Source organism: Engraulis encrasicolus, chromosome 16 (genome assembly GCF_034702125.1).
Source record: "Engraulis encrasicolus isolate BLACKSEA-1 chromosome 16, IST_EnEncr_1.0, whole genome shotgun sequence".
Lineage (NCBI taxonomy): Eukaryota > Metazoa > Chordata > Actinopteri > Clupeiformes > Engraulidae > Engraulis > Engraulis encrasicolus.
In genome coordinates, this window is record NC_085872.1 from 15,140,460 (window position 1) to 15,166,619 (window position 26,160).

Consider the following 26,160-nt stretch of genomic DNA (forward strand, 5'->3'; position numbering starts at 1 on the left):
TAATTACATTATAACTGAAAGTAAATGTTACATGGAATAACATACACCAGGACAGGTAAATTGTTAAAAATCTTTTAATATATTTATACATATATTTATATATGTACACATACTGACTTGATGTCCTTAATGTCCAATACAGTGCGCTTCGTACACTTAAAATGCTTTCAGCGTTACAGGCCTTAACCTTACAGGAACCACGTGAGGTTTGCCTTAAGTTGCTCAGGTATGTCAGCAGTTTATAAGCGACCAATCAGTTTCCTCCTCCTTCAGCTTCATCCTTTGTTCTGAGCATTTGGCGGTCCATCGTTACTAGTCTAATGGTGCCATGACGATGAGAAGCTGATGATGGATTCACAATTCGTTTTCTGACCTATTTTAGGCAGCAGGTGGTTGATATGAAAGGCTTTTTACTAAGTGTGATTTTTTGTATACAAAATGAAATAAGGTTCCCTATGTCGAACCATTTCGACCCCTTTCAAAAGCACCTCTAACCCTTTTTTGTAATGGTAACTTCTGAGCGCAGCTTATTCTGTACAAAGTGTGTGCTTAAAAGTACTGTAATATTGATAAGCAGTAGGAGCTTACTGTCTAAGCATATAAAGTAACTTGTTTTGAAGCTACATAACAAATACCGGTACGAATATCTTCATGATATGGCAGTGGCTTCAAAGGGTGTTTATCTTTCCTTCTCCAAAAGACAAGAAAAGGGGGCTTTTCTCTGAATTTTCTCCATAGGGCATCGTTTCATTTTAAACTATAAGACACTCAGTGCTGTGAATCTAAAGAACTGCCTTGGATTTAGCCTCTCTGTGTTTTGAGTATGTAGTGACACAGGAAGTGTGTGTTTGTGTGCATGTGCTTGCTTGTGCATGTGCATGTCACATAATGATGTGCTTGTGCTGTAGTGAACATCACAGGAAGGGGTTGGTGGAGGAGCCTCCGGTGGGGAACGATCCTGCAGGAGCACCTCCCTGGAAGCACAAACAAAAGGCACTTATTCTCCTACACCTGGGGCCTACACTAATAGGGTTTTCACACCTGGTCCCCTTCAGCCATTTAAATGAACTCAGACCTGTGACTCAGCATTTTCTGTGCATATGTGAATGCTTCAAAGTGTACCCAGGCCCCTTGAAAGTGAACCGTACAGAGACCTTTATTGACATGGTCTCAGTACGGTTCACTTATGAGTTCTGACAAATTACACTTGTGACTAGGTGTAATCGCTGAAAGGGACACTGTGCAGGATATGGTCAAAAAAGGTACTGCAACTATGATGCTCATTGAAACTGGGCTGCCTATTGCCAAATTTCATCTTTACATGAAAGTTTACTGAGTAATAAACAAATATTTTCTAGTATGGTCCAAGTACAGTCATTTTTGCAGCTAAAAATGGCTATTTTTGGAAATTCAAAATGGCGGACCATGGAGAAGATCCCCCTTTTCATGTATGAAAAGTGCAATTTTTCCAGTCATAATGAATACATAGAATTTGATGCTGGTGGTAAGTATTCGTGAAAAAGGTAACATTAGTGAATGAGCAGTATGAATTCTGGAAGTAAACAACAAAAAATCTCACACAGTGTCCCTTTAAGGAGGGCTCTAGAGGACCAGGTGTGATCAAAAAGAGGACTGAAACACAATAAAAGCCTAACAGGACCAGAAAGACCAGCCGTTTTTTTTTGTAATACACTCACAATATGAACAAAAACAGAACTGAGTCCTGTTGCTGTCGGTTCACTTTCTGGTCCACTTAAAGAGGGCTGTGTTCGGAGGACTAGGTGTGAAAATGCCCTAAGAAACTGGTTCAGGAGTAAACCAGGTGAAGTTAAGGGGTACCGTACAGTAAATCATCTGAAGATAATGAGGACTCCAGACTCTTCTATTAGATGATTTACCTCTTAACCTGGTTTACCCCTAAAGCCGGAGGGGTCAAAGACGAGACGTGCATTTTTTTTGTTCCGCACTCATTTAACTATCAAAAAGGTAATTAAATGAATTTTGAATGTTATGCTGATAAACAGCATAGTCTGGCTTCTCATTTCAGTAACATTTAAAGAAAAATAATTGTCAATTTATGTGTGAAATAATCTCATAAAGTGAAAAAATGTCATTCAGTGTAATGGTCCGAACTTGAAAATCACGAATACATCCTTGAATAATTATGCAAAATGACAAACAAAATTATTTTTTCACTCTCTGGGCATAATTCTAGAAGTGTTCTTGTTATTGTATTAAAAGCACGTTTCATTACCACTTTGTTTTGATATTCAAATCATCTGGGGACTTTTGTCCGGATATTCAATTCCTTAGATGTCATTCAGTGTAATAAGATGAATATGGTGCTTTTAAATCAAATTAAAAAGTGATAGTCACACAACAATATGTGACATCATCAAAAGGACCCTTGGGGACCCCTTGAGTGATGATGCAAAGGGAGAGCCTTGTTCTTCAATAGTTGAAAATTCTGTATTTTTATCTTGTGGTAACAGCATCCACAAAAACAGATGTCATTCAGTGAAATGTCAAAAAATACTTTTATACTCAGATATTCATCCAAACAAGCATATTTTCTATATAGACATAGTAAACATTGTGGGTCAAAGTCGTTGTTTTATGTAGGTGGCTAACTGTACTTGAAATTATGACTTTTATTGTTATTACCATTATAACCTTGTTATTGCCATGTAGCAACCATATTACTGGGTCGATTCTGGGATTTTGGAAGTTGTACATGAATTATCAGAATACCCTAAGTCGCAATCCCCGAAATATGCAGGTTAACAGACAATATTTTCTTTTTTTTATTGTTTTAGGCCTAAGTAGTAGCCTACCTCTAAGCTTGTGATCTTGGAAGTTCTTCAAAACAAGTTTTAATGCCCCAATATTAAGTAAAATACCAATTATTTGACAACATTTATTTCTGTTGTCACTCATTCAGGACGTTGAGTACTTTAGTATGATGGTAACAATATGATAGCAATGAAAAGTAGCTATTTATATAGGCTTTTTGCCAAGGCGTCATTCAGTGTAATAGTTGTGGTCATGTGAAATGCACATTTTTATGTGAAAATAAAGTCAAATTCTTACGAAACTTATTTGTTTAGCACAACACATGCGGGGGCATACAACAAATGAATAATTGTGTATTTTAAACTGATTTTCTCTTCGGTGGAAAAACTTCTTAAAGCCAAATGGGTAAAATGCACTTGGTGAAAGACTAGAAACACTGCAAAAAACATTTTCAAATGCCTTTTACTAGAAAATGTTAGGTTTGATGAAGACCTTAAATATAGCCCTTTACTATGTTATGTAGCTTATTTCAGTTTTTTAACGTCATCTACATGTTTTTGGCATTACCAACTGTTAAACACCGTATTACACTGAATGACATTTTATGGGTAAAAATGGGGTAAAAATGCATGTTCCTTACATTTTCTGAACAGAAAATAATAAACTTAATAACTCTTCCCTCCAATGTACCCAAAAAAGTTGAAAAACGGTGTCAGGGAACAGTTTTATTTTTTTGAGTCCTGAAAACCCTGTAAAACCCGGGGTTACACTGTGCGACTTTTTACCCGAGTTTGCCACAATTGGTTAATCACTCGACTTTTTCTTGCTCAATCGCAGGTCAATCGTGAGTCTCACATCGTGTAGTGTACATGGGGTAACGACAAGCGATTTCACCTCACGATCGTGCAGTCGTAGGGTCGCAAGAAAATCCAACGGTTTGAAATCCTGGTCGTCCCTCGTGAGTAACTCGCACAGTTAAAGCAGTGCTACGACCCGATTTGACACTTCTCATGCACAAATTGATAGGGCAGCGCATTTCGCTCTTGAGCGTGTCCTCATCTCCACCTTAGGTGCGCATGTTTCCTCCTCTGCAGACCCGGCAAACGTGCCTGTCGTGTCGCACAGTGGGAGCATTCTTCTCGCATCGACTGTCGGCTCGTATAGTGTGAGGACATGAGTCGTGAGATGTGAACTTTTAAATATTTAAATTCCCTCGTGCAATGTGAGACGGAGCTTAATACCCACGATGGAAAATATTGCAGTGTATGCACGCCTTAAACCTGCCGCTTAGTATAGGCCCCTGAAAGCAACTATCGGTACTACAACCGCATGGTCTTCCTCTAGTCATTAAGCTCACCATAAAAGGATTGTTGGACATGCCAGGGGCAGCAATGCCTTGCCCGTATGAGGTCATCGTAGGTTTGGCCTGGCCATAGACTGGGAAGCCAGCACCTGAGGGGGAATAGAGAGAGATCATTATACATGGCAACATTTTTCACCAGTCTAAAAGAACTTGCAGCTCTTTCGCACAGACCGGATTTGGAACATGACGGAATGTCATTTTGGACAGTAACTCTTTGGACTGTTTATGTGATGTAATCAGATTCAAGAGGACATCCATTACTCTACTAGTCTAAGGCCTGTTGCCAAGGTTGAAGTTAGGTTTGTCATGATGTTAGCTTTGGTAGACATGTTACTAACAGCGTGAGGAAAAATTGCAGGATTTGTGGAACATGTGATTCACAATGACAACAGCCTCTATTAAATGACACCCATGCCTGCCTCACACAAAAAACCTGCTTGTGTACCCAGAGTATTCACAATTTTTGACTTTTGCATTTTATTATTGAAAATGACTGTTCAGATGTCCTATCACCTATGTGTGAATTCTTGCCATTCAAATATTTTGAGAACATACTTTTTCAACCTATATAAGATGCATTTTGCAATGCAATGCAATGGAATGCCCAATACAAAATGTCAATTTCCCAACGTTCTACAAAACGGAGATACACCATTTTCAAATAACATCTTCACATGTTCTCCCACACTACAGATGTTGACTTTTAGGCTGTATTCCCCGGTTGCCATAACTACGGTAACCGTCTTGGCGCACACTCTTTTTGGCACACGTGAAAAATCGTCTCAACCAGAAAACTCTAAATGAGATGCAGATGTAGAGTGTCTCAGGTGACACATGCATTGTGAAACGGTCCGGAACATAAACTCAGGTTAAAATTGGATGAAAATAGCTGTCTGAAGAACACGGTCCATGGTGTCCACTTTCCAACATATTAACAATAACATATATATATGTTTATATTATATATACTGTGTGTGTGTGTGCGTGTGTGTGTGTGTGTATATATATATATATATATATACAGTCCCAAGAAAAAGTTTGTACACCCTTTGAAATTTCTTACCTTTCTGTTAAAATTGGTCATAAAACATGGTCTGATCTTCCCGGAAATCACAAGAAGGAACAACCAGAGTCTGCTTTAACTAATTCAACCCAAACATTTACAAGTTATCATATTTTCATTGGCCATAAGATGTAAACATTCACAGGACAGCAAGGCATAAGTAAGTACACCCTAGCATTCAATAGGTTTTAACCCTAAGTTAGTCGCAATAACCTCAACCAGATGTTTCCTGTAGTTGCAGATCAGATTAACAAAACAATCTGGATGTATCTGGTCTCCCTCTTCTTTAGAAAATGCCTCTCGTCAATAAGGTTTGTGGGATGTCTGGAGTGCATAGCTTTCTTGACTTCATGCCATATAATCTCAATTGTTTTTTGTCAGGGCTTTGACTGGGCTATTCCAGAATGTGTATTTCATTATTATAAAGCCATTCTAAAGTCGATTTGCTTCTAAAGTATGGGTTGTTGTCACACTTCAGCACCCATACTCTTGTGTGCTTCAACTGTGTGACAGACAGATCTCACTTTTTTTTGTAAAATATCTCGATAAACTTCTGAGTTCATTGTTCCACTGATAATAGCTAACTGAAAAGGGCCTGAGGCAGGAAGGTAGCCGCATATAATGATGCTCCCGCCACCATACTCAAAGGTGGAGATGATGTTTTGGTGATGGTGTGGTTCTCCAGTTCTCCTCCAAATATGACATTGTGTGTTCCCCTGAACAATTCAACTTTGGTTTCAACGTTGGTCTACAGAATATTTTGCAGTAATTCTATGAAGCATATAAATGCTTTTTCGCAAACCTCAAAGGTGCAGCAATATTTTTTTGGTCAGAAACCCCATTAATTTTAGATTGGCAGAATGAATCCCATTTTTAGCTATTCTTGGTTACATCTCCTCTTCTGAGTATGGTGGCGGGAGCATCATTATATGCAGCTTCCTTGCTGTCTCAGGTCATTGACAGTTTGCTATTATCAGTGGAACAATTAACTCAAATGTATTGTGATATTTTACAGAAAAAAAGGAAGGAAGTCTGTCACACAGTTGAAGCACACAAGAGTATGGGTCCTGAAATGTGACAACAACCCATACTTTAGAAGCAAATCGACTTTAGAATGGCTTCATAATAATGAAATACACATTCTGAAATAGCCCAGTCAAAGCCCTGACAAAAACAATTGAGATTATATGGCATGAAGTCAAGAAAGCTATGCACTCCAGACATCCCACAAACCTTGCTGACGAGAGGCATTTTCTAAAGAAGAGGGAGACCAGATACATCCAGATTGTTTTGTTAATCTGATCTGCAACTACAGGACAAGTCTGGTTGATGATATTGCAACTAACTGAGGGTTAAAACCTACTTAATGCAAGGGTGTACTTACTTATGCCCTGCTCTCCTGTGAATGTTATGGCCTTATGACCAATAAAAATATGATAACATGTAAATGTTTGGGTGGAATTAATTAAAGCAGACTCTGATTGTTCGTTCTTGAGATTTCCGGGAAGATCAGACCATGTTTTATGATCAATTTTGACAGAAATGTAAGAAATTTCAAAGGGTGTACAAACTTTTTCCTGGGACTGTATATATATATATCACAGCTATGCCAGAATGTGTACTCTATTCAAATATTAGCAAGTTTTTCATTGTATCACTACCTCAAAAACTCAATCCAACTTTAACCAGAAAAGCGCTTGAAAGGGGAAGACCTAACACTGGCCTTGCCATCCGAATCTTTCCATTTAATTGAAATTTCTCTCCAGTTGCCAGACAACTGATCGATCAGCCAACATTAGAAGGACATTGGAAGAACAAGGGAGGGGGAGTGAATGATGACACACTGCATATGAGCCAATTATCAGATGTACAGTGCCCTCCATAATTATTGGCACCCCTGGTTGAGATGTGTTTTTTAGCTTCCAATTATTTTATTTTTTTTCTAAATAATATGGGACCTTAATGGAAAAAAAGAGAAAAATCCAACCTTCAATACAAGTGCATTTATTCAGTGGGGAAAATATCCCACATAAAGAAATAATTATTTGACATCAAATAATGTGTGTCACAATTATTAGCACCCCTGGTGTTAATATTTTGTACAACCCCCTTTTGCCAACAAAACAGCACCTAATCTTCTCCTATAATGTTTCACAAGATGGGAAAAGACAGAAAGAGGGATCTTCAGCCATTCCTGTTTGCAGAATCTCTCTAAATCATCCAGAGACCTGGGTCCTCTCCTCTGTACTCTCCTCTTCAGCTCACCCCACAGGTTCTCAATGGGGTTGAGGTCAGGGGACTGAGATGGCCATGGGAGGAGCTTGATTTTGTGTCTGGTGAACCATTTCTGTGTAGATTTTGCCATATGTTTAGGGTCATTGTCTTGCTGAAAGACCCAGTGACGACCCAGCTTCAGCTTTCGGGCAGAGGGCAACAGATTTTGATTTAAAATGTCCTGGTATTTCAAAGCATTCATGATGCCATGCACCCTAACAAGGTTCCCAGGGCCTTTGGAAGCGAAACAGCCCCACAGCATCACTGACCCACCCCCATACTTCACAGTGGGTATGAGGTGCTTTTCAGCATGCGCATCTTTCGTGGTACGCCAGACCCACTTAGAGTGTTTGTTGCCAAAAAGCTCAATCTTGGTCTCATCTGACCAAAGCACACGGTCCCAGTTGAAGCCCCAATACCGCTTGGCGAACTCCAGACGCTTGCGTTTATGATTGTGAGTGAGGAAAGGTTTTCTCTGTGCATGCCTCCAAAACAGCTTGTTGGCGTGTAGACAGCGCCTGATGGTTGATTTGGAGACTTTGTGACCCCAGGATGCTACCATTTGTTGTAATTCTGTAACAGTGAGCTTTGGAGATCTTTTGATTTCTCTTACCATCCTCCTCACTGTGCGTGGTGGCAAAATAAACTTGGGTCCTCGTCCAGGCTTGTTTACCACTGTTCCAGTTGTTTTGAACTTCTTAATTATTCCTCTCACAGTGGATATGGGCAGCTGCAGTTGAGTGGCAATCTTCTTGTAGCCTCTGCCTGACCTGTGAAGGTCGACGCACATCTGCCTCACTTGTATGCTGTGTTCCTTTGTCTTTCCCATGTTTAAGAGTGGATAAGAGAAATGGCCTCGGTGTCACGTCATATTTATACCCCAGGGAAACAGGAAGTGATGAATTACTAATTAAATGTTCCTACATACTCTGGTAAACTCTGTAAACTACTGTAGAAATGACAGAAATGCTTCAATTATATTTATTTCCTGGGAATTGTTAAGGGTGCCAATAATTGTGGAACAGGTGATTTAATGAAAAATAATTATTTTTTAGTCAGGGATTTTTTTATTTTCTTACAATTCATTCGAGTTGAAGGCTACATTTTTCTACAATTTTCAGTGTGACAGTATTCTTCTGCAATAAACACTGAATTTATTTTAAGGCTTTTAACACATCTCAACCAGGGGTGCCAATAATTATGGAGGGCACTGTACGTATACTGTATCTGTGTGAAGCAATCAATCACGAAACTCACCGTTGGGCTGCTGGTGGTATGCGGAGGGCTGAGCGTAGGGTGCCTGGCCTGGGAAGGGCTGCTGGAAGGTGCCGCTGAAGCTGGTGGGGAGGCAGTAGCTGCTGGCGTTCCCAAAGCCTGCCGGCATGCTCATCGAGCCTGATCCAAATGAGGCTGGGACATTCAGAATGATATAAACAACACTGAAGTCTATACAGCTTCTTATTTCTTTCCCCACAGTGCTGTCTTTATATTTTATATAATACACATGTCCTCTGAGAAATATTTTTCAGCACAAAAAAAAAAAATCCTTCTTTGTTTGGAACAAATACATTAAATAGGACAGTCATAAGCACTAATAATAATGGGTAACACTTTACTTAAAGCCCATTCTATAGTGCATTATGAACGTGTTTATAAGGAATGTTTATAAGGGTGTTATTTATTTATATTTATTATAAGGCATTACAAGCTAGATGTATAGTTATAACTGTTGATATAATACATCATGAAGGATTATGAGTGTAGCCATAATGCATTGTGTGACTAATTATGATGCACATTATAATCAGGGGTGATAGTGAAAAAAAATCCTGAGCCTGAACTTTTTTCCTGGTCGGGGAGGGGGGGCCAAGGGACGACGGGACATACTGCATATGAGACGTAATGTAGGCCTTATTATTATTCAAACACATTATTCAAACATTTAAGATAATGTTTTCATTTTTGCATTATTTCTATAGTGTTATTCACGAAAACACAGATCATTTCCCTGTTGGTAGGCTACAGCACTTGGCTGAAAGAAACTGACCACCACGTTCAATTCTAGCTGTAAAAACGAATACCAACGTATGCAGTTAGAAATGCATTCTAGGCTTGTGATGTTGCACTAAAGTTATTGAGGTGGGTATTGAACCAATGCAACATTTCAACACCAGAATGCATTTCTGAAAACATGGTGCATATTTTACCACATTGAATTAACTGAAAGCTACATATGTAGCAGCCATACCAAGACAGGTCAGTAGGAGGCAATACTACTCCAAAGTACAGTAACTACACTCTGTCCAAAATAGAGGAGGTGATTACCAATTAATTGAGCAATACTTTTAAATGACATGACATTTGCTGCAAGCTGATAAGTTTCATTTTCATTGGGACATTGCTCATATAACTTGTATAGGCTACTGGACATACGTTTAGATAGCCTACTCGTGGCCCCATGGTCTACCTATAACCACAGATTGTTTAAGGGCTGTGCTATAACCCCTGCCTTTCCGTTGTAGGGAAACGCCCTTTAATTACCGGTACATGATATTTATTAGGGCACAAGCGCATGATTGGCTACATGCAGGCCCACGTTCACATCGCATATTTCGACTCCACGGATGACAGAACCAGTGGTTATTACGGACAGGACAGTAGGCTATATATAGCCTGTGTGACTACTGCGCGACTTTCGCATTGGGTTGTAGTCAATTAAAATACATGAAAATCACTCGCGTGTACACACGCCCATTACAATGTACGAGTTGAAAAGATAACAGAAAGCAACAAAAACAAAGACAGGACCGAATTAAGCTACATGAAAATAGCACAGGGCGTGAAGATAAGATGAACATTCACTGCATGTCTAGGTGACACCGTGGTGGCCACATGAACGCAAGCCAAGTATTTGAAGTTCATGAGAGTCTGATATTGATAATTGCCCGAGAGTAGGGATTAAGTAGCCCAGCGCGTGCTACATTTTTCAGTAAGATGTCGGGATGATACAATTATGGGCTGCTGCTCATTTGGGTTCCTTTCGCGTCTCTTACAACAGGCTGTTGCGCGCTCATTTATTTTCACCATACATTAATGAAGGCCTACGCGATAGTTTATTATTTTATTAATTTTGGGGAAATTATTATTTTATTTTTTTCTACAGCCACGCTACGCCGGATTTCCGGCGCGGCGCCGGACTGCTATCACCCCTGTATAATTCCTTATAAATACGCTCATAATGCACTGTAGAATGGACTTCAAGTAAAGTGTTACCAAAGAATGCATTTCCACTGTAATACACAATAGCTGTGGTAACTGGGGGAATAGAATGGCACAATGACCAGTTTGTACCTGGGGCAGATGCTCTGCCGTTGGTCTGGAAGGGGTTGGTGGACATGGGCTCAGGAGCCATACCAGCAGCTACAAACGGGTTTGTAGACGGAGCCGCTAACATGGGAAAAACATATTCACACGTATAAGCTTCTATAAACTTAGAACGCCACAACCTTAAAAAGTTAGGAAATACTTCAGTAACTCCCTACAGCCTGATTTCATGTGTAACACGCCTTATAAGCCAACTTGGCATTCTAGTAGCGTACACAAGCTGCATCAATGTAGAAAAATACACTGCATCATGCCAACATCCCAAGTAAGGATAGGTTGTTGACCCATTTTAGCCTAAGCCCTTATTGGGAAAGGGTGCCCTCTGCCTATTAAATCCTAAATATCTCAGCCTCCAAAGCACATACTGTATACAAACTAGAGATGTACAGGATCCAAGATCCGGTTCCGGATCCGGCAGGATAATAGGGGTTTTTCAGACTATCCGGATCCGGTTCCAGGATCCAGGATCCGGTAGCCGAGGCTTTTAAGTCAAAATAGTTTGAGCCAACGTGATAAAAAGGGCCCACGTGTGTGAGTAGGCTATGTGTTTCAACCCTTTCGTAGGATCCGGTATCCGGTTCCGGATCCGGCAGGATCTTAAGCAGTGGATCCGGTATCCGGCAGGATCCTAAAAATCAGGATCCGGTGCATCTCTAATACAAACATGAAATAAATTGCATTTAAAAGCTAGCACCCTCATTTTACATTAGAATGTGTTCATTCAGCTCTTAACATACCCACATTTTAAAAATAAAAACCCCTCAAATCTCAAGAGCCTGAATGCAGTGTGTATGTGTCTCCAGGCTAAAGGTCTATTAAGACTCCTCTCTCCTTCAGTTGGGGGACACATATTGTCAGGTGTGTTCGTGTGTGTGTGTGTGTGTGTGTGTGTGTGTGTGTGTGTGGAGATAAACGTTGATCGCGGCAAGGGGTCTTTTCAGCGCTAATAGAGGGGGCGTGGTGGCTGTTTGGGTGCTTGATCTGCCGCTACCCTCCCGCTGACAGTGTGTGTCCTCCAACTGAAGGACGAGTCTAAACCAGGTATCAATGGGTTAAGATTCTTACCTCCATACCCTTGCTGCATGACGGGTACTGCTGGCTGAGGGGGCCCTGGTGTGGATCCTGGTGCAGCTCCAAACATGGCCCTGGATTAGAGACAATGTAAATTTAGTGAAGTGAAGTGAAAGTGAAAGCCCAACTGGGAAACTCCAACTCCCATTGTTATTGTGACACAGCACTCCACAGCACACACGTGAACACTGCACACAACAAAATTGCATTTATGCCGCACTTGTGCAAGGGGGCAGTTGACGATCATGACATACAGTCCCAGGAAAAAGTTTGTACACCCTTTGAAATTTCTTACATTTCTGTCAAAATTGGTCATAAAACATGGTCTAATCTTCCCGGAAATCACAAGAAGGAACAACCAGAGTCTGCTTTAACTAATTCAACCCAAACATTTACAAGTTTTCATATTTTCATTGGCCATAAGATGTAAACATTCACAGGACAACAAGGAATAAGTAAGTACACCCTTGCATTCAATAGGTTTTAACCCTAAGTTAGTAGCAATAACCTCAACCAGATGTTTCCTGTAGTTGCAGATCAGATTAACAAAACAATCTGGATGTATCTGGTCTCCCTCTTCTTTAGAAAATTGCCTCTTGTCAGCAAGGTTTGTGGGATGTCTGGAGTGCATAGCTTTCTTGAATTCCTGCCATATAATCTCAATTGTTTTTTTGTCAGGGCTTTGACTGGGCTATTCCAGAATGTGTATTTCATTGTTATGAAGCCATTCTTAGGTCGACTTGCTTCTAAAGTATGGGTTGTTGTCACATTTCAGCACCCATCCTCTTGTGTGCTTCAACTGTGTGACAGACTACCTCACTTTTTTCTGTAAAATATCTCGATAAACTTCTGAGTTCATTGTTCCACTGATAATAGCAAACTGAAAAGGGCCTGAGGCAGCAAGGTAGCCGCATATAATGATGCTCCCGCCACCATACTCAAAGTTGGAGATGATGTTTTGGTGAAGGTGTGGTTCTCCAGTTCTCCTCCAAACATGACATTGTGTGTTCCCCTGAATAATTCAACTTTGGTTTCAACGTTGGTCTACAGAATATTTTGCCGTAATTCTATGAAGCATATAAATATTTTTTTCGCAAACCTCAAAGGTGCAGCAATATTTTTTTGGACAGAAACCCCATTAATTTTAGATTGGCAGAATGAATCCCATTTTTAGCTATTCTTGGTTACATCTCCTCTTCTGAGTATGGTGGCGGGAGCATCATTATATGCGGCTACCTTGCTGCCTCAGGCCCTTGACAGTTTGCTATTATCAATGGAACAATGAACTCAAGTTTATTGTGATATTTTACAGAATAAACGTGAGGAAGTCTGTCACACAGTTGAAGCACACAAGAGTATGGGTCCTGAAAAGTGACAACAACCCATACTTTAGAAGCAAATCGACTTTAAAATGGCTTCATAATAATGAAATACACATTCTGGAATAGCCCTGTCAAAGCCCTGACAAAAAAAAATTGAGATTATATGGCACGAAGTCAAGGAAGCTATGCACTCCAGACATCCCACAAACCTTGCTGATGAGAGGCAGTTCTCTAAAGGAGAGGCAAGATACAAACAGATTGTTTTGTTAATCTGATCTGCAACTACAGGACAAGTCTGGTTGATGATATTGCAACTAACTGAGGGTTAAAACCTACTTAATGCAAGGGTGTACTTACTTATGCCCTGCTCTCCTGTGAATGTTATGGCCTTATGACCAATAAAAATATGATAACATGTAAATGTTTGGGTGGAATTAATTAAAGCAGACTCTGATTGTTCCTTCTTGAGATTTCCGGGAAGATCAGACCATGTTTATGATCAATTTTGACAGAAATGTAAGAAATTTCAAAGGGTGTACAAACTTTTTCCTGGGACTGTATGTTACTATGCGGCCAAGTGCGTTCGTTTATCAGCCGGCCGCCTGGAGGACGACAAAGCCCTCCTCAGAGAAGTGTATCAGACCAGTTGTGAATTACAAAGTAATTCGAAGTGAATGGGCTGGCCTGTCAAGCTAGTGAAGTTTATCTAGCAGTGTGAAGGTGTTTGGGTTAAAATCAAACTCAAGTAAGAAAGCAACTCTTTATCTTTTTTTAATTACTTCCGCTAAGGAGGTTATGTTTTCGGTCGTGTTGGTTTGTCTGTCTGTCTGTCAGCAGGATAACTCAAAAACTTATGAACGGATTTGGCTGAACCATTGTGGAGTTGTTGGAAATGCCCAAAGGAACAAATGATTACATGTTGGTGGTGATCCGGATGACGAACCGGAACCAGCATTTTTTTTCTGGATTTTTCCCCCAGATCCTCCCTTCATCATTGCTAGCCTACAAATCTAGACGTCCCTAGTGACCGCAAATTGAATTGCGGGACAGGGTAAATGTTGACATTTCAGTTTCTAACCACAAAAAGAAGGCAGAAAGACTTAAAATGAAAATCGGGTGCAACATAGTGAAATGCTCTAACAAACAGCTTCATTGGCGGAGGTCTGCACTCTCAGAGTGCATTTCTAGTTAAAACTGTTCTAAGATAATTTATTATTATTTATATAAACTAGCTATATAATTAAATGCTTTTAACGAGAAAACAACAAGATGCCTAGGACATCCTTCTAACTTACCTGATAATCTTAAAGGTGCACTGTGCAGGAAATGGTTAAAAAAGGTACTGCAATTATGCTGCTCATTGAAACTGGGTTGCCTATTGCGAAATTTGATCTTCTCATGAAAGTAATAAACTAATATTTTCTAGTATGGCCCAAGAACAGTCATTTTTGCAGCTATTTCTGGAAATTCAAAGTGGTGGACCATGGACAAGATCCCCCTTTTCATGTAGTATGAAAAGTGCAATTTTCCCAGTCATAATGAATACTTAGAATTAGATGGTGGTAGTAAGTATTCACGAAAAAAGTAACAGTGAATGGGTGGTATGAATTCAGGAAATAAACAACTACAAATCTTACACAGTGCACCTTTTTAAGGGTGACAACTTGAAGCACCACCACTGCTCTGTCTCCCCCTTACCCTGGAACAGCAGTCCCAGTGGGGGCAGATGAGCTGAGGGCGCTATCCAGCTCTGCCAGGGCAGCATACCGATCCCCTGCTGCCGTGTTTGGGGGTGTGTGCGCTGGGGCCATGCTGGAGAGAGAGGGCACAGGCATCCCTCCTCCTGCAGAGAGAGAAGCAAAATACAGCATAGTGAAGGCAGGCCGTGAACAAAGCATGACATATTTACAAAGTGGGAGTACAACTGTTTACATAGTACTGGTACTGTTCACCTGTGCACTGCACACAACGCATAAGACTCTTGAGTCTTGACCTCTATCAAAACTTTTTTCCAGCCAGTGTGCTCTATGAGGGATGTGGATCTCACTTATTCTTTTTTTATTGATATTTAATTACATTGATATTATGATGACATAATACATAATCCAGTACATATTAGTACAAATTGGATGTCCAGCATTTCTCATGTACCAGGCGGCAGCAGCATTAATTTGGGGGAAAACAAAAGCAGAACTCCTCCATTGACAACATTGTAAACGGAAATGCTTAGGGCAAAGCGTATGGCTTACTGCCACGGTACTGGTTTGTCAGCTTTGATATAGCATAGGGAGGGAGAGAGCAAGACTACAGATACAGTGTGGTTACCACAGGAGGCCTGTGCTATTTGATGCCGTTTGCTAGCTGAATTAAGCTTTTCTCCCATAAGAGCTAATGTCAATTCTTTCCCCATTTCAACATATCTGAGGCCTTGCTACATGACTTGTGACATCATACTAGCTGTACAGAACACCAAGTCAGTCAGCTACTCTGTTGCATTTTCTGACTACATCTCACAAATAGAAACAGAAAACGTTGTCATGTTTAAATATCTTATTAGCCCATTGAGACCAGGAAACTCATCTCTGTGTATTTACTTTTAAGACCAGCTGAAGCATCATTCATGTACGCATTTACATTCAACAACATTGACAATACTGTTACATTTTCTGAATGGTTCTCAAGGGGTTAATAACATATCCTGCAACCAAAATGAAAAACACTAGCCTGACATAACCTTGTCATGAGATAATATGGGTACATTAAATAAAGAGAATGCTTTCATTAATTCAAGGACAAGAATAAGTGCACAGCATTGGTAGGAGCAGTGCATGCCTCAACCCAAGAGCAGCAAACATCTACAAACAGAACAGATGAGGAATGCATTTAGAAGATAATAGAGTAAACAATAAAAGTGCCAAGGTGAAAATGGTTGCTGATATCATTATTTTATGCAAATGGTAATACCTGCAGGAGAGGGAAAAGGCTGGGATTGGGGTGAGGTACCAAATTGCGACGACGTCGACCCACTGGAATTCCCAAATGAGTCAAAATTGGCAAAGTCTGTGTTTGAGTTACTTTGCGCTGCAGTAGTAACTAACATGAGACAGAAGACCACAGATGAGAACAGGATGGACAAAAAAATGAGAAAAAACAACACACAAAAAACTGAAACTTAACAGACAGACATATGATTGTCAGTGCATGTTCATGTGTGTGCATTCATGCAAGTGGACAAGGCAAGCACATATTGGTGTATTGATGAATACCAAGAAAAAACAGTACTACTTTCAACCAAAAGAATGAAATTGACGAACAAATAATGTACTGCATTATGGAAAATATAACAAACAGAAAACCATGGCTGATACAGGACATAGAGAACACAATACCTGAGGACCGAGTGAAATGTGCAAAGTTGGCAAAGTTGGTGGAGCCAGCCGTCTGGGAGGGAGGAGCTGCAAATATGTCTCCACCAAGGTCAGAAAGGAGGTCAAACTTTTTCTCTGACTGAGGCGGAGCACGGCTGATCGCAGGGGACTGAGGGGCAGAGCGACAAAGTCTTTTTTAAAAAACAACACCAATTATGAGCAGTGCACTGACTCAGCATATGCATACAAGCAATACCTGTGCATTGATTGCATTTTCCTTTGCAAAATGTATAGTGAAGTGAAGTGAAGTGAAGTGAAAGCCCGACTGGGAAACTCCAACTCCCATTGTCATTGTGACACAGCACTCGACAGCACACAAGAGTTAGCTGCACAGAACAAAATTGCATTTATGCCTCACCCGTGCAAGGGGGCAGCCCCCAATGGCGCCCCAAGGGAGCAGTGCGGCGGGACGGTACCATGCTCAGGGTACCTCAGTCATGGAGGAGGATGGGGGAGAGCACTGGTTAACTAGACTGCCTGTGCAGTCGCCTTCGACTGCTTAAGGTATATCCCCGAAACGCGACGCTTCCAGTCCCCAATCATTCCTACCACTCCCGTCCACCTTTTCATGAACGTTTATGATAAATACAAAATATAAAATAAATATATTTAATATCTATACATAGATCAACGACGTGCATAGGCTTAAAAACCAAATGACTATTGTGAAAATGAAGGAAAAAATGGGGCAAATGGTAACACTGTTTTAATGGTTCACTATTACAGTGGATATACCACATTAGGTACAGTGTAATAACCAGTGTAACAATATTTAATACCACGTCATACCAGTGTGACACCATGTACCAATTTTGTACTTATATCATGTAGGCTATTTGTGTGTAGGCCTAAGTGGTATTACATGGTACTGCATATTTGTACACTGGTATTACACTAGTATTACATGGTATTACATATTGTTACACTGGTTATTACACTGTACCTGGTATTGCCTATTTTTACACTGGTATTACACTAGTATTACTTGGTATTAAATATTGTTACACTGGTTATTACACTGTAGGCCTACCTGATATGGTAGATTCACTGAAATGGTGAACCATTAAATTAAGGAGTTACTGGGCAAATCAATCCACCCAGTCAGAAGTTATGGGCCAAATAAAAATTCCACCATTTTGAAAGTGTTGACCTCCAAACTCGAATCAGTTCATGAACCTACCCTGCAGCATTCACACACCAAATCTGGGACAAATCCATCCACCCGGTCAGAAGTAATGGGCCAAACAAAAAATCGGCCATCTTGAATTCGGCCATCTTGAAATTGTTGACCTCCAAACTCGAATCAGTTCATGAACCTACCCTAGAACATTCACACACCAAATCTGGGACAAATCCATCCACCCGGTCAGAAGTTATGGACCAAAGAAAAATTCGGCCATCTTGAATTCGGCCATCTTGAAAGTGTTAACCTCCAAACTGTAATCAGTTCATGAACCCACCCTAGAGCATTCACACACCAAATCTGGGACAAATCCATCCACCCGGTCAGAAGTAATGGGCCAAACAAAAATTCGGCCATCTTGAATTCGGCCATCTTGAAATTGTTGACCTCCAAACTCGAATCAATTCATGAACCTACCCTAGAACATTCACACACCAAATCTGGGACAAATCCATCCACCCGGTCAGAAGTTATGGACCAAAGAAAAATTCGGCCATCTTGAATTCGGCCATCTTGAAAGTGTTAACCTCCAAACTGTAATCAGTTCATGAACCCACCCTAGAGCATTCACACACCAAATCTGGGACAAATCCATCCACCCGGTCAGAAGTAATGGGCCAAACAAAAATTCGGCCATCTTGAATTCGGCCATCTTGAAATTGTTGACCTCCAAACTCGAATCAGTTCATGAACCTGCCCTAGAGCATTCACACACCAAATCTGGGACAAATCCAAACATCCGTTCAAAAGTTATCGCGTTAACACGAAAGACCTTACGCGGCGGCAGCGGACGCGGTGCACGCAAAACCATTACATCCCCGACGCTCCGCGTTTCGGGGATATAATTACTCCCCCCACCAACCTGGCGGCTCGGGAGTCGAACCGGCAACCTTTGGGCTACAAGTCTGACGCCTTAACCGCTTACCCATGACTGCCATGACTGTATAGATACTATTGTGAAATTGTAAGATGATACTGATTTTGCGCCAAGGTGCATGTACCCTCTACATGCCTTGTAATTGACATGCACATCATCAATAACAGTGTGTTAAAGGAGCAGACCCTGTGGCCCATACCTGAGTGGATGGAGTTTTACTCAGGTGCAGAGTTTTGAGAGGCTGCACCTCTGGAGTACTGCTTGTACTACTGGCTGATGACCCCGAGATGGAGGCCTGGACGGTGGCGATCACTTTGGCCTGTTCTGGTGGGACATACCTGGAAGGAAGACAGACAGTTTGATTAAATGGTTGCAATAGACTATAACAACTATTCAGTGTGATCGTAACAATTTTTGCAAAGCTCACCATCTTTTCTTTTCATATTTTTCTTGGAGGAACTCCTTGACTTTCTGTGGTTCACGGAAGTCTGGTACAACAGAGCTTCTGTCATCGAAGAGCCCCAGCCAAATGTGTTTACAAACCTGGAACATGGCATCAACAGCATCAGCATCAACACACAAAGTAGCCCCAACTTTACATATTGCTTACACCATGGTGCAATGGAAAATTGCTTAGGAACTGGCACATATGACATGCTCAGCAGTCTGCACCTTAGCCTACTGATGTCATACCTCATTGTTGTGTTTCTGTAAAAAATCGATTTCCTGTTGTGTGAAGGTCGTCATTGAGATGGACTTCACGCGATGGGGAGGATTGAGACCACGCCTGGGGGGGAGAGAGACAGAACAAGCGATACAGAAATTGGATTTCAGAAAGCACGTCATTGATGGAAAAGTATCTGTAGGATGTTCTGGCATTCCAGACCTGTGTAAGTGGTGGTTTTCAAGTCGTCTTCTTGAACAAAGTCAATATAGCACGATTTCAGCTGAACTTTAACTAGCAGAATAACTCTTCTTACAACCCGCTATGGGGAAAGTAAATGCAAAGGCTTATCGGGCACTAGTGGTTACAGCTCCTTCATTACATTAGAGTTACCTATTTTATTAATTTGCACCAAGAGACATACTTAAGGAAAATAATGTGCATCAACCGCAACGTGATCCTGACCTATTGGAAATGGTTGGGAAGGTGATGTTTTTCCTCCAGCTATGACTAGGTGAAAAGGATGAGGGACGCGTTATGACTGGCTAACGAAGCTAGTAGAGCTGTTTTCAATACAGAGATGCCCATTAGTTTAATACAAGCGTCTCAGATTAACAATGCTGCAAGATAACAATCGACTTGCTTATAACTTACAGAATACCAGAACAGGTGGTACAAACGAACGATCCCACTGTCATGTTAGCGTAGGTCGGGCCGCGCTGGTCGCAATCAGAGCATTTTCTATTGGCAGGCAAACTAGTCATCTCCCGGAGCATCTTTAAATGCTTCTCCTCCTGTTTTCTTTTCGCACTCGCAGCCATGACCGATTCGAGCGCTGGCCGTCGCGGTAGGGAACGATGCAACAAGATAACTTTGTGTATTTAATGCACTGAAGGACCAAACATCAGTCCTCCTCACAGCATCCACAGGGATCTTTCAGGGGACACCGTCGTGAAGTCAGCGATACAACTGGAATTTTCAATATGGTCGCCACTGATATGTGATAAAATAAAAGTCATTTACTACATGCATTTCAACTGTGTTGTATTGGATGAATCACTTATTTCACGGAAAACATGAAACGTGTAATGATAGTAATACATATTATTTTTTAAAATGATAAACGTTTTAAAATAATAATAATATGATATATACCTATCATTCATGTCCATAGGCGTCCACTTACGCCTACTGGTGGTCAAATTTAAAAAGTCATGGAATGGAAATAGTGATGAAATTGTGTGAGGTGGTAAGTCGTAGGCCTACATGTCATTTACAGTGTATTTAAAAAAAAAAAAACCTTTAGCCTACTGTTTTCTACTCCTGTGAGGTGTAAACAAAAGCTGCAATGATAAAAGAGGAGAAATCCAAATATTTTACTTTATTTGAAAAATATCACAAAATGCTTAATATTACACAAAAGTCATGGTTAGTCCAGTTGTGAACAAAACTTTTATTAACTTATTTCAATGTTAATAAAAAAGGCCAGAAATCAAAGACCTTCAGTAACAGATATGAAGCTGAACTGTCCAAAACAGTCAAAAGCAATGGATCGATGTCTTAACAAATATTACGCATGTACACATCATGATCATTTAAACATTTTCGGAAAGAAATTTTACAGACATGCAATTCTGTATCATATCCTCATTTTGTCAACTTCTTAGACCTTTTCCTGTCTACTGCTTTTATAATCACACCAACAGGCTTTCCTAAAACTCAAGAAAATGTCCAGTTAAAACGGTGGAGCACAGTTGTTTTCGTTTAATGGAAATGCAGTGTGTAGGCAAATAAAACACATGATAGGCTGATGAGAATTACTGTGCCTTGTATACATGTATCTACTTTGGCTTGATCAAAGCACACTCAGGGCATTTGCAGCAAAACAAAAGATTTTTGTTATAGACTTTGACAAACATCTGGGCGTCATAATCATAGGATAAATAAGGAACTCCTTGATGTGTTTGTGATGCATTAAAATATGAAAGAGAACATTCTTCTATGGAAAAAATATGGACTACCATCCACTTTAAGATAGTGTAAACAAATATTAATTTAAAAAAAAACGGCAAACGTTAGTTGGATGGCAGATTTTCTTGGATTGGACAAAACTTTTTTTCTTAACCTACTTTACAATAGGTATAACAACAGGTATGAAAACACAAATGTATACTTGCACATGATCTGTCCATAAAACATAACACTTAAAAATATAATCTTTGTTTGCTCAACACAAGAAGAATGTGTTACTATGTCCTCCTCGCTTGTTTTCCTGTGCTGGTCATCACAGGTTCCACTGGCTGAAAGAAAGAAAAACAGTTTCAGCTGCAATTTTACTAGGGGTTCACGGCATGCATTAGTCATTTCAAACAAGGCATCATAACCAGCCACTTATGCAATTTAACTTTACTTTACCTTGCGCTTCCGTGTCACACGGAAGAAGTCTTCCATTCGTGTCTGTCTGCATGTCTCTGCTTTGGTTTCCTCTCTTGTAGTTCGTTTCTCCTCAAGAGACTTTCGAAACTTCTCCATCCGACTACGGACTCTTTGCTCTCTGGCAGCATGACATAGATAAGGAAGAGAGAATTGTTGATTTTAATGTTACCAATGAAGAAAATGTATAACAGGGTGTACACACTCAATGGAAATGCATGATCTTTGCTAAAACATTGGATACATTTTGTGAATGTAATATTTTGACATACAATGAACATTTAACACCTTACTTAATATGTTTCTCCTGGCACAGGAACCGTACCAAGCCCTCCTCATCAGGTTCATTCCAGACCAACTGTGGTGTTTGATCCAGCAGGCTGTCAAGGAAGAGGCCCCGGGCTTCTTGATAATTCCAGAAGTGGGGGATAGGATGCGTCTAAGGAGCAGATTGAAGGCGGTATAACCATGACAGCAGAAGGGATACTGATGAAGCTTAAAGCTGTTGTTCACCGAGAACAGGTGACGACTGACTTTTTTTTTGGTAATGCAGCGTAATGTTCACCAGTAACACTGCTTCACTGCAAGCATTGCAATCTTTAACCTAGTATTCATTTTATGAAAAGATCAGAATGAAATCACCAGTTTAGTACAGTACCTTTCTATTCACATTCTTCGCCACACATTCAATGGTCCGATGTTTTTGGATTAGTGATAAAGCTCGCCTGGGCCCAAGGCCCCCAATCTTCTCACAGTAGTCACATCCCAACAGGATGCACAAGTCAACAAACTGTCAATGGTAAAGGATGTATATTTAAGTAAACTATTTTTTTAAAGCCAAATAACATTTTTAATGATGAATTTCCATCTCACCTCTTCCTGGCTAAGTTGTAGAGCTTCTAATATCTTGGACAAGGAGTATTCGATGACATCACTATAAAACAATCCATGGATAACATAAAACGACAAAAAGCACATCTTTGCAAATTCTTTAAATCTTAAGTATTCCCAGTACTACAAAATCCATATTATTGTAATGTACAGTGTACAGTTGTATTATAACATTCAATACATACCCGTCTTTCTTAGCATTTAATTGACGAAGGAGAACAGACCCCCCAAAGGCTAGTGTGTCCATGTCCTCCGATGCCACAGCATCCACTTTCCCACTCTTTACAAGATGTGCACAGAACGCCTCTGCATCTCCTGGGGCCTGCGTTCAGTACATAGATGATAGAAGTTATGCGTCTTGAAATTTCAACTAAAACGATTTATTACATTAAGCTTAAATAATTACATACAATGCATAGAAATACGCCACAACACTGGATACTGACCATGAGAACAGGTACACCCATGAGTTTAAGGAGTTGCATATAATCTTGTGTCTTAGATGAAACTGTGAAAACAGCATGAAAGGGGATAGGCTACTGAAAGTCTGTATTGGTCAGATCACAATTACTGCCTTAATAGCCAGATTTACATGTTGTCCCTACAAAATAATATGGTTAAGATCCCTGAAACAAGGGAAAGAGTGTTCTTTAATTCCATGTCACTAACCTCCATTAGTGTGCGGATAGAATGTCCTGCCTTCATTCTGGGCTCTTCTTTCCAACTGCACAAGTTAAGCAATTAATTAAACAAGTTAATTTCACTTAAGTTCATTTCAAATGTATTATGAAAAACAGGTGGATAGCATGTGAATATCAGTAACAGCTCTGAGTCATTACAGGCCATATTATTAAATAGTTTGGCAGTCTTACCACAGCTCTTTTTTGTTCAGGGGGTCTCCCTTCCATTACGTACACTGGTTTAATATCATGCTCCAGGAACGTAAGAGTTCGAAAGAACAAGCCAGTCAGTGGGCTGTGGTAATGAAACACATAGAAAAACATGGTGTAAAATTAATCTGCACATTCCTGAATTAATAGCCTATCCCCCATTAAGTTCATCTCAAAAGATGGATGAGGGCTACCACAATGTGCTTGAGTTCAGGAGTAAATAGGGACTGACTCCCAGGTAATATCATTGTGATAAATGAATTAATGCTTTAGTATTGTCCCGACCATTTTATCATCTGCAGCAACATTTCTAAACAATCGGTTCCATTCCTCAAAGATAAAATAAACAACTTGACTTTTATTTTCCCATAACTCGACTGCCATGAAACCGGATCTTCTGTAGTAGATTACTTACCTCAAATGTAGTGAAGGGAGTGCAGTACGGAACTGATTCAAAACAATGGACGTATCCAAAGCGATAACCTTGCCTGTAACATGACAGATGGCTGGTTAGATGTAGATATACTATCTTAAAAATCTTAAAGAAACAAATTTCTACAAAATTGCTCCACAATCTAAGAACAACACTTGTAGGCAACAATGAACCGAAAACATAGCATCTCAGCTAGGGAAGTAAACTAGCGAATTCAAACAATCAGAATATCTAAAATAATAATAAAGAAATCAATATCAAGAAATGCCAAAACGAACAAGGGGCATACATCGGACCTTATGAGGCAAACCATAACCGGACGGACCGCTTACAAGCATTCACTTTTATGAAACGCTAAGTTATTGATGGATTATGGAACAAACCTGTGTAGTCGCTAATGTCTTTGTGAGATATTGCTCTGGGTGCATCACTTCGAATGAGATCTGCCAGCTTTGTTATGCCCATTCTATTATGTTTACAAGTTATCAAAAGAGGTGGATCAGCGTCAAACACTGCCGTCACACGCCGTCCATGCAAGGAAAAAACACCGGAAATTGAAGAATAGCGCCACCAAAAGGGCGTCAAGCGATCGAACCAGAGGATGCTAAGAACACATTTCTTACTAGTCTAGGCAGGATTTCTGAAAAGGTGCTTATTTAAGGTCCTGAAGGCAAATCATGTTAATTTTCGGCATACAACTGATTTAGGGGTATTCAAGGGTGCTGAATCCAAATCTGCCGTATGCCGGACGCAAAAATGTACCGAAATGCCTCAAAACGGGCAAAATCCAATATTGCCGCCGCCACCGTGTTAAAATCCTGCAGTCACTTTTCTTTTGGACTAAATAAGGTATGAATTTGAAAATAGCACTTATTTTTATGTTTTCAGACATGGGGAAAGCCATTATGTCATCAGATTTAAGCTCAGATTGGAGGAAAATGCTTATGTCATTAGCTGGCAGCCATTTTAAAAGCAGAGAGCCTCATATTGTCAACGATTTTTAACATTTTTACTAATCTTTCAAGATCCACAGAAAAAAATGGTCTTTGTCTCTGTGAATACAAATACTACAGAAAACTGCACTGAACTGTCTACTTTCACCTGAAAAAAGAAGTTTGTGTCTACCTTTTTCCATTCTTTAGTTATGGGCAGTAGAACATGGGATGACACCACAAAAAAAACACAAATTTTTGACCCCAAAATACTGCACTTCTCACTGCCCATATTTTTGCTTTAAGGACATATTGTCTTTGATAGTGTTCATGTTTGATATACAACATTTTCAGGGGGTTTGAAGGGTGCTTAATGCCTTTAATTCCCATAGTAGGCCTACATGAAAATGAAGAAATCCAATATGGCTGCCGTCCATGCAGTGTACATTTCTTTGATTACACAAGGTAAACTCTTGAGTACATTATGTAGGATCAGGTTTTCATACAAGGAGAATTAATTTCCATACTCAGATTTAAGATAGATATCAAAGGAAATTATTTCAGTGTAAACTGAATTCATGTTCGCAACAGGAGATTACCTTTTCCATAAATTGACCATTTGTATTTAAATCTCTCCCTATTTCAATTACACTTTCAATGCATTATACCATGAAAAATGTTCCCACCTCAAACCACCACACAATGTTTCCACACCCATAAAAAATAAATGCACACAAGAGTCTGAAAGTCCCTAAATCGAATATTTTCTAATATTATCCTTTGTACAATGGTTTTACTTCATGTTTTTAATTGCTGTGCTCAGATCACTGTATATCTAGGCCTATAAAGGGGATCAAGAGGCAGACTGATGTGAATAATATATAGAATAGAATAGAATAGAATAGAATAGAATAGAATAGAGTGTGCAGATAAGGGAGTGGCATTGTGTGTGTGTGTGTGTGTGTGTGTGTGTGTGTGTGTGTGTGTGTGTGTTTGTGTGTGTGTGTGTGTGTGTGTGTGTGTGTGTGTGAATATATACACAAAGGACATACTCAGGCTGGTATTGCACTTCAGTCATCCAAAGTTATTGCATAGATTGTCTTGCTTAATGTACATATTTCAGCTGAGATGGCCACTCTGTGACAATTATAACCATTCA

The 26,160-nt window shown here is 40.1% G+C and overlaps 2 protein-coding genes across 2 annotated transcripts; both read right to left on the reverse strand.

Annotated features, from left to right (window-relative positions):
* Positions 1-58: 58 nt before the first annotated feature.
* Positions 59-20,361, reverse strand: agfg1b (ArfGAP with FG repeats 1b). The gene is made up of 12 exons (XM_063218807.1): positions 20,077-20,361; positions 19,452-19,545; positions 19,186-19,301; positions 18,958-19,096; positions 16,660-16,807; positions 16,235-16,363; positions 14,969-15,113; positions 11,943-12,022; positions 10,845-10,940; positions 8,751-8,903; positions 4,151-4,245; positions 59-974 (listed from the first exon to the last, which is right to left on the reverse strand). Exons 1-12 carry the CDS (start codon positions 20,241-20,243, stop codon positions 915-917), a joined length of 1,422 nt encoding a protein of 473 aa, XP_063074877.1. The 5' UTR covers positions 20,244-20,361; the 3' UTR covers positions 59-914.
* Positions 20,362-20,855: 494 nt separating this feature from the next.
* zgc:110269 (probable flap endonuclease 1 homolog) lies at positions 20,856-24,731 on the reverse strand. Its single transcript, XM_063218810.1, has 11 exons — positions 24,453-24,731; positions 24,052-24,124; positions 23,619-23,721; positions 23,416-23,470; positions 23,193-23,254; positions 22,932-23,068; positions 22,729-22,789; positions 22,514-22,645; positions 22,149-22,294; positions 21,838-21,976; positions 20,856-21,722 (listed from the first exon to the last, which is right to left on the reverse strand). The coding sequence occupies exons 1-11, from the start codon at positions 24,532-24,534 to the stop codon at positions 21,672-21,674; spliced, it is 1,041 nt and encodes a 346-aa protein (XP_063074880.1). The 5' UTR covers positions 24,535-24,731; the 3' UTR covers positions 20,856-21,671.
* Positions 24,732-26,160: the final 1,429 nt, after the last annotated feature.

Coding starts and splice junctions, on each gene's coding strand:
- zgc:110269 (XM_063218810.1), bottom strand. CDS start 24,534: ATGGGCATAACAAAGCTGGCAGATCTCATTCGAAGTGATGCACCCAGA. Junction 23,255..23,415: donor CTATCCGCACACTAATGGAG/GTTAGTGACATG, acceptor CTGTTTTCACAG/TTTCATCTAAGACACAAGAT. Junction 21,977..22,148: donor TGCCAGGAGAAACATATTAA/GTAAGGTGTTAA, acceptor TCATGCTGCCAG/AGAGCAAAGAGTCCGTAGTC.
- agfg1b (XM_063218807.1), bottom strand. CDS start 20,243: ATGGCTGCGAGTGCGAAAAGAAAACAGGAGGAGAAGCATTTAAAGATG. Junction 8,904..10,844: donor CGGCAGAGCATCTGCCCCAG/GTACAAACTGGT, acceptor TGAATGTCCCAG/CCTCATTTGGATCAGGCTCG. Junction 4,246..8,750: donor ATACCACCAGCAGCCCAACG/GTGAGTTTCGTG, acceptor ATTCCCCCTCAG/GTGCTGGCTTCCCAGTCTAT.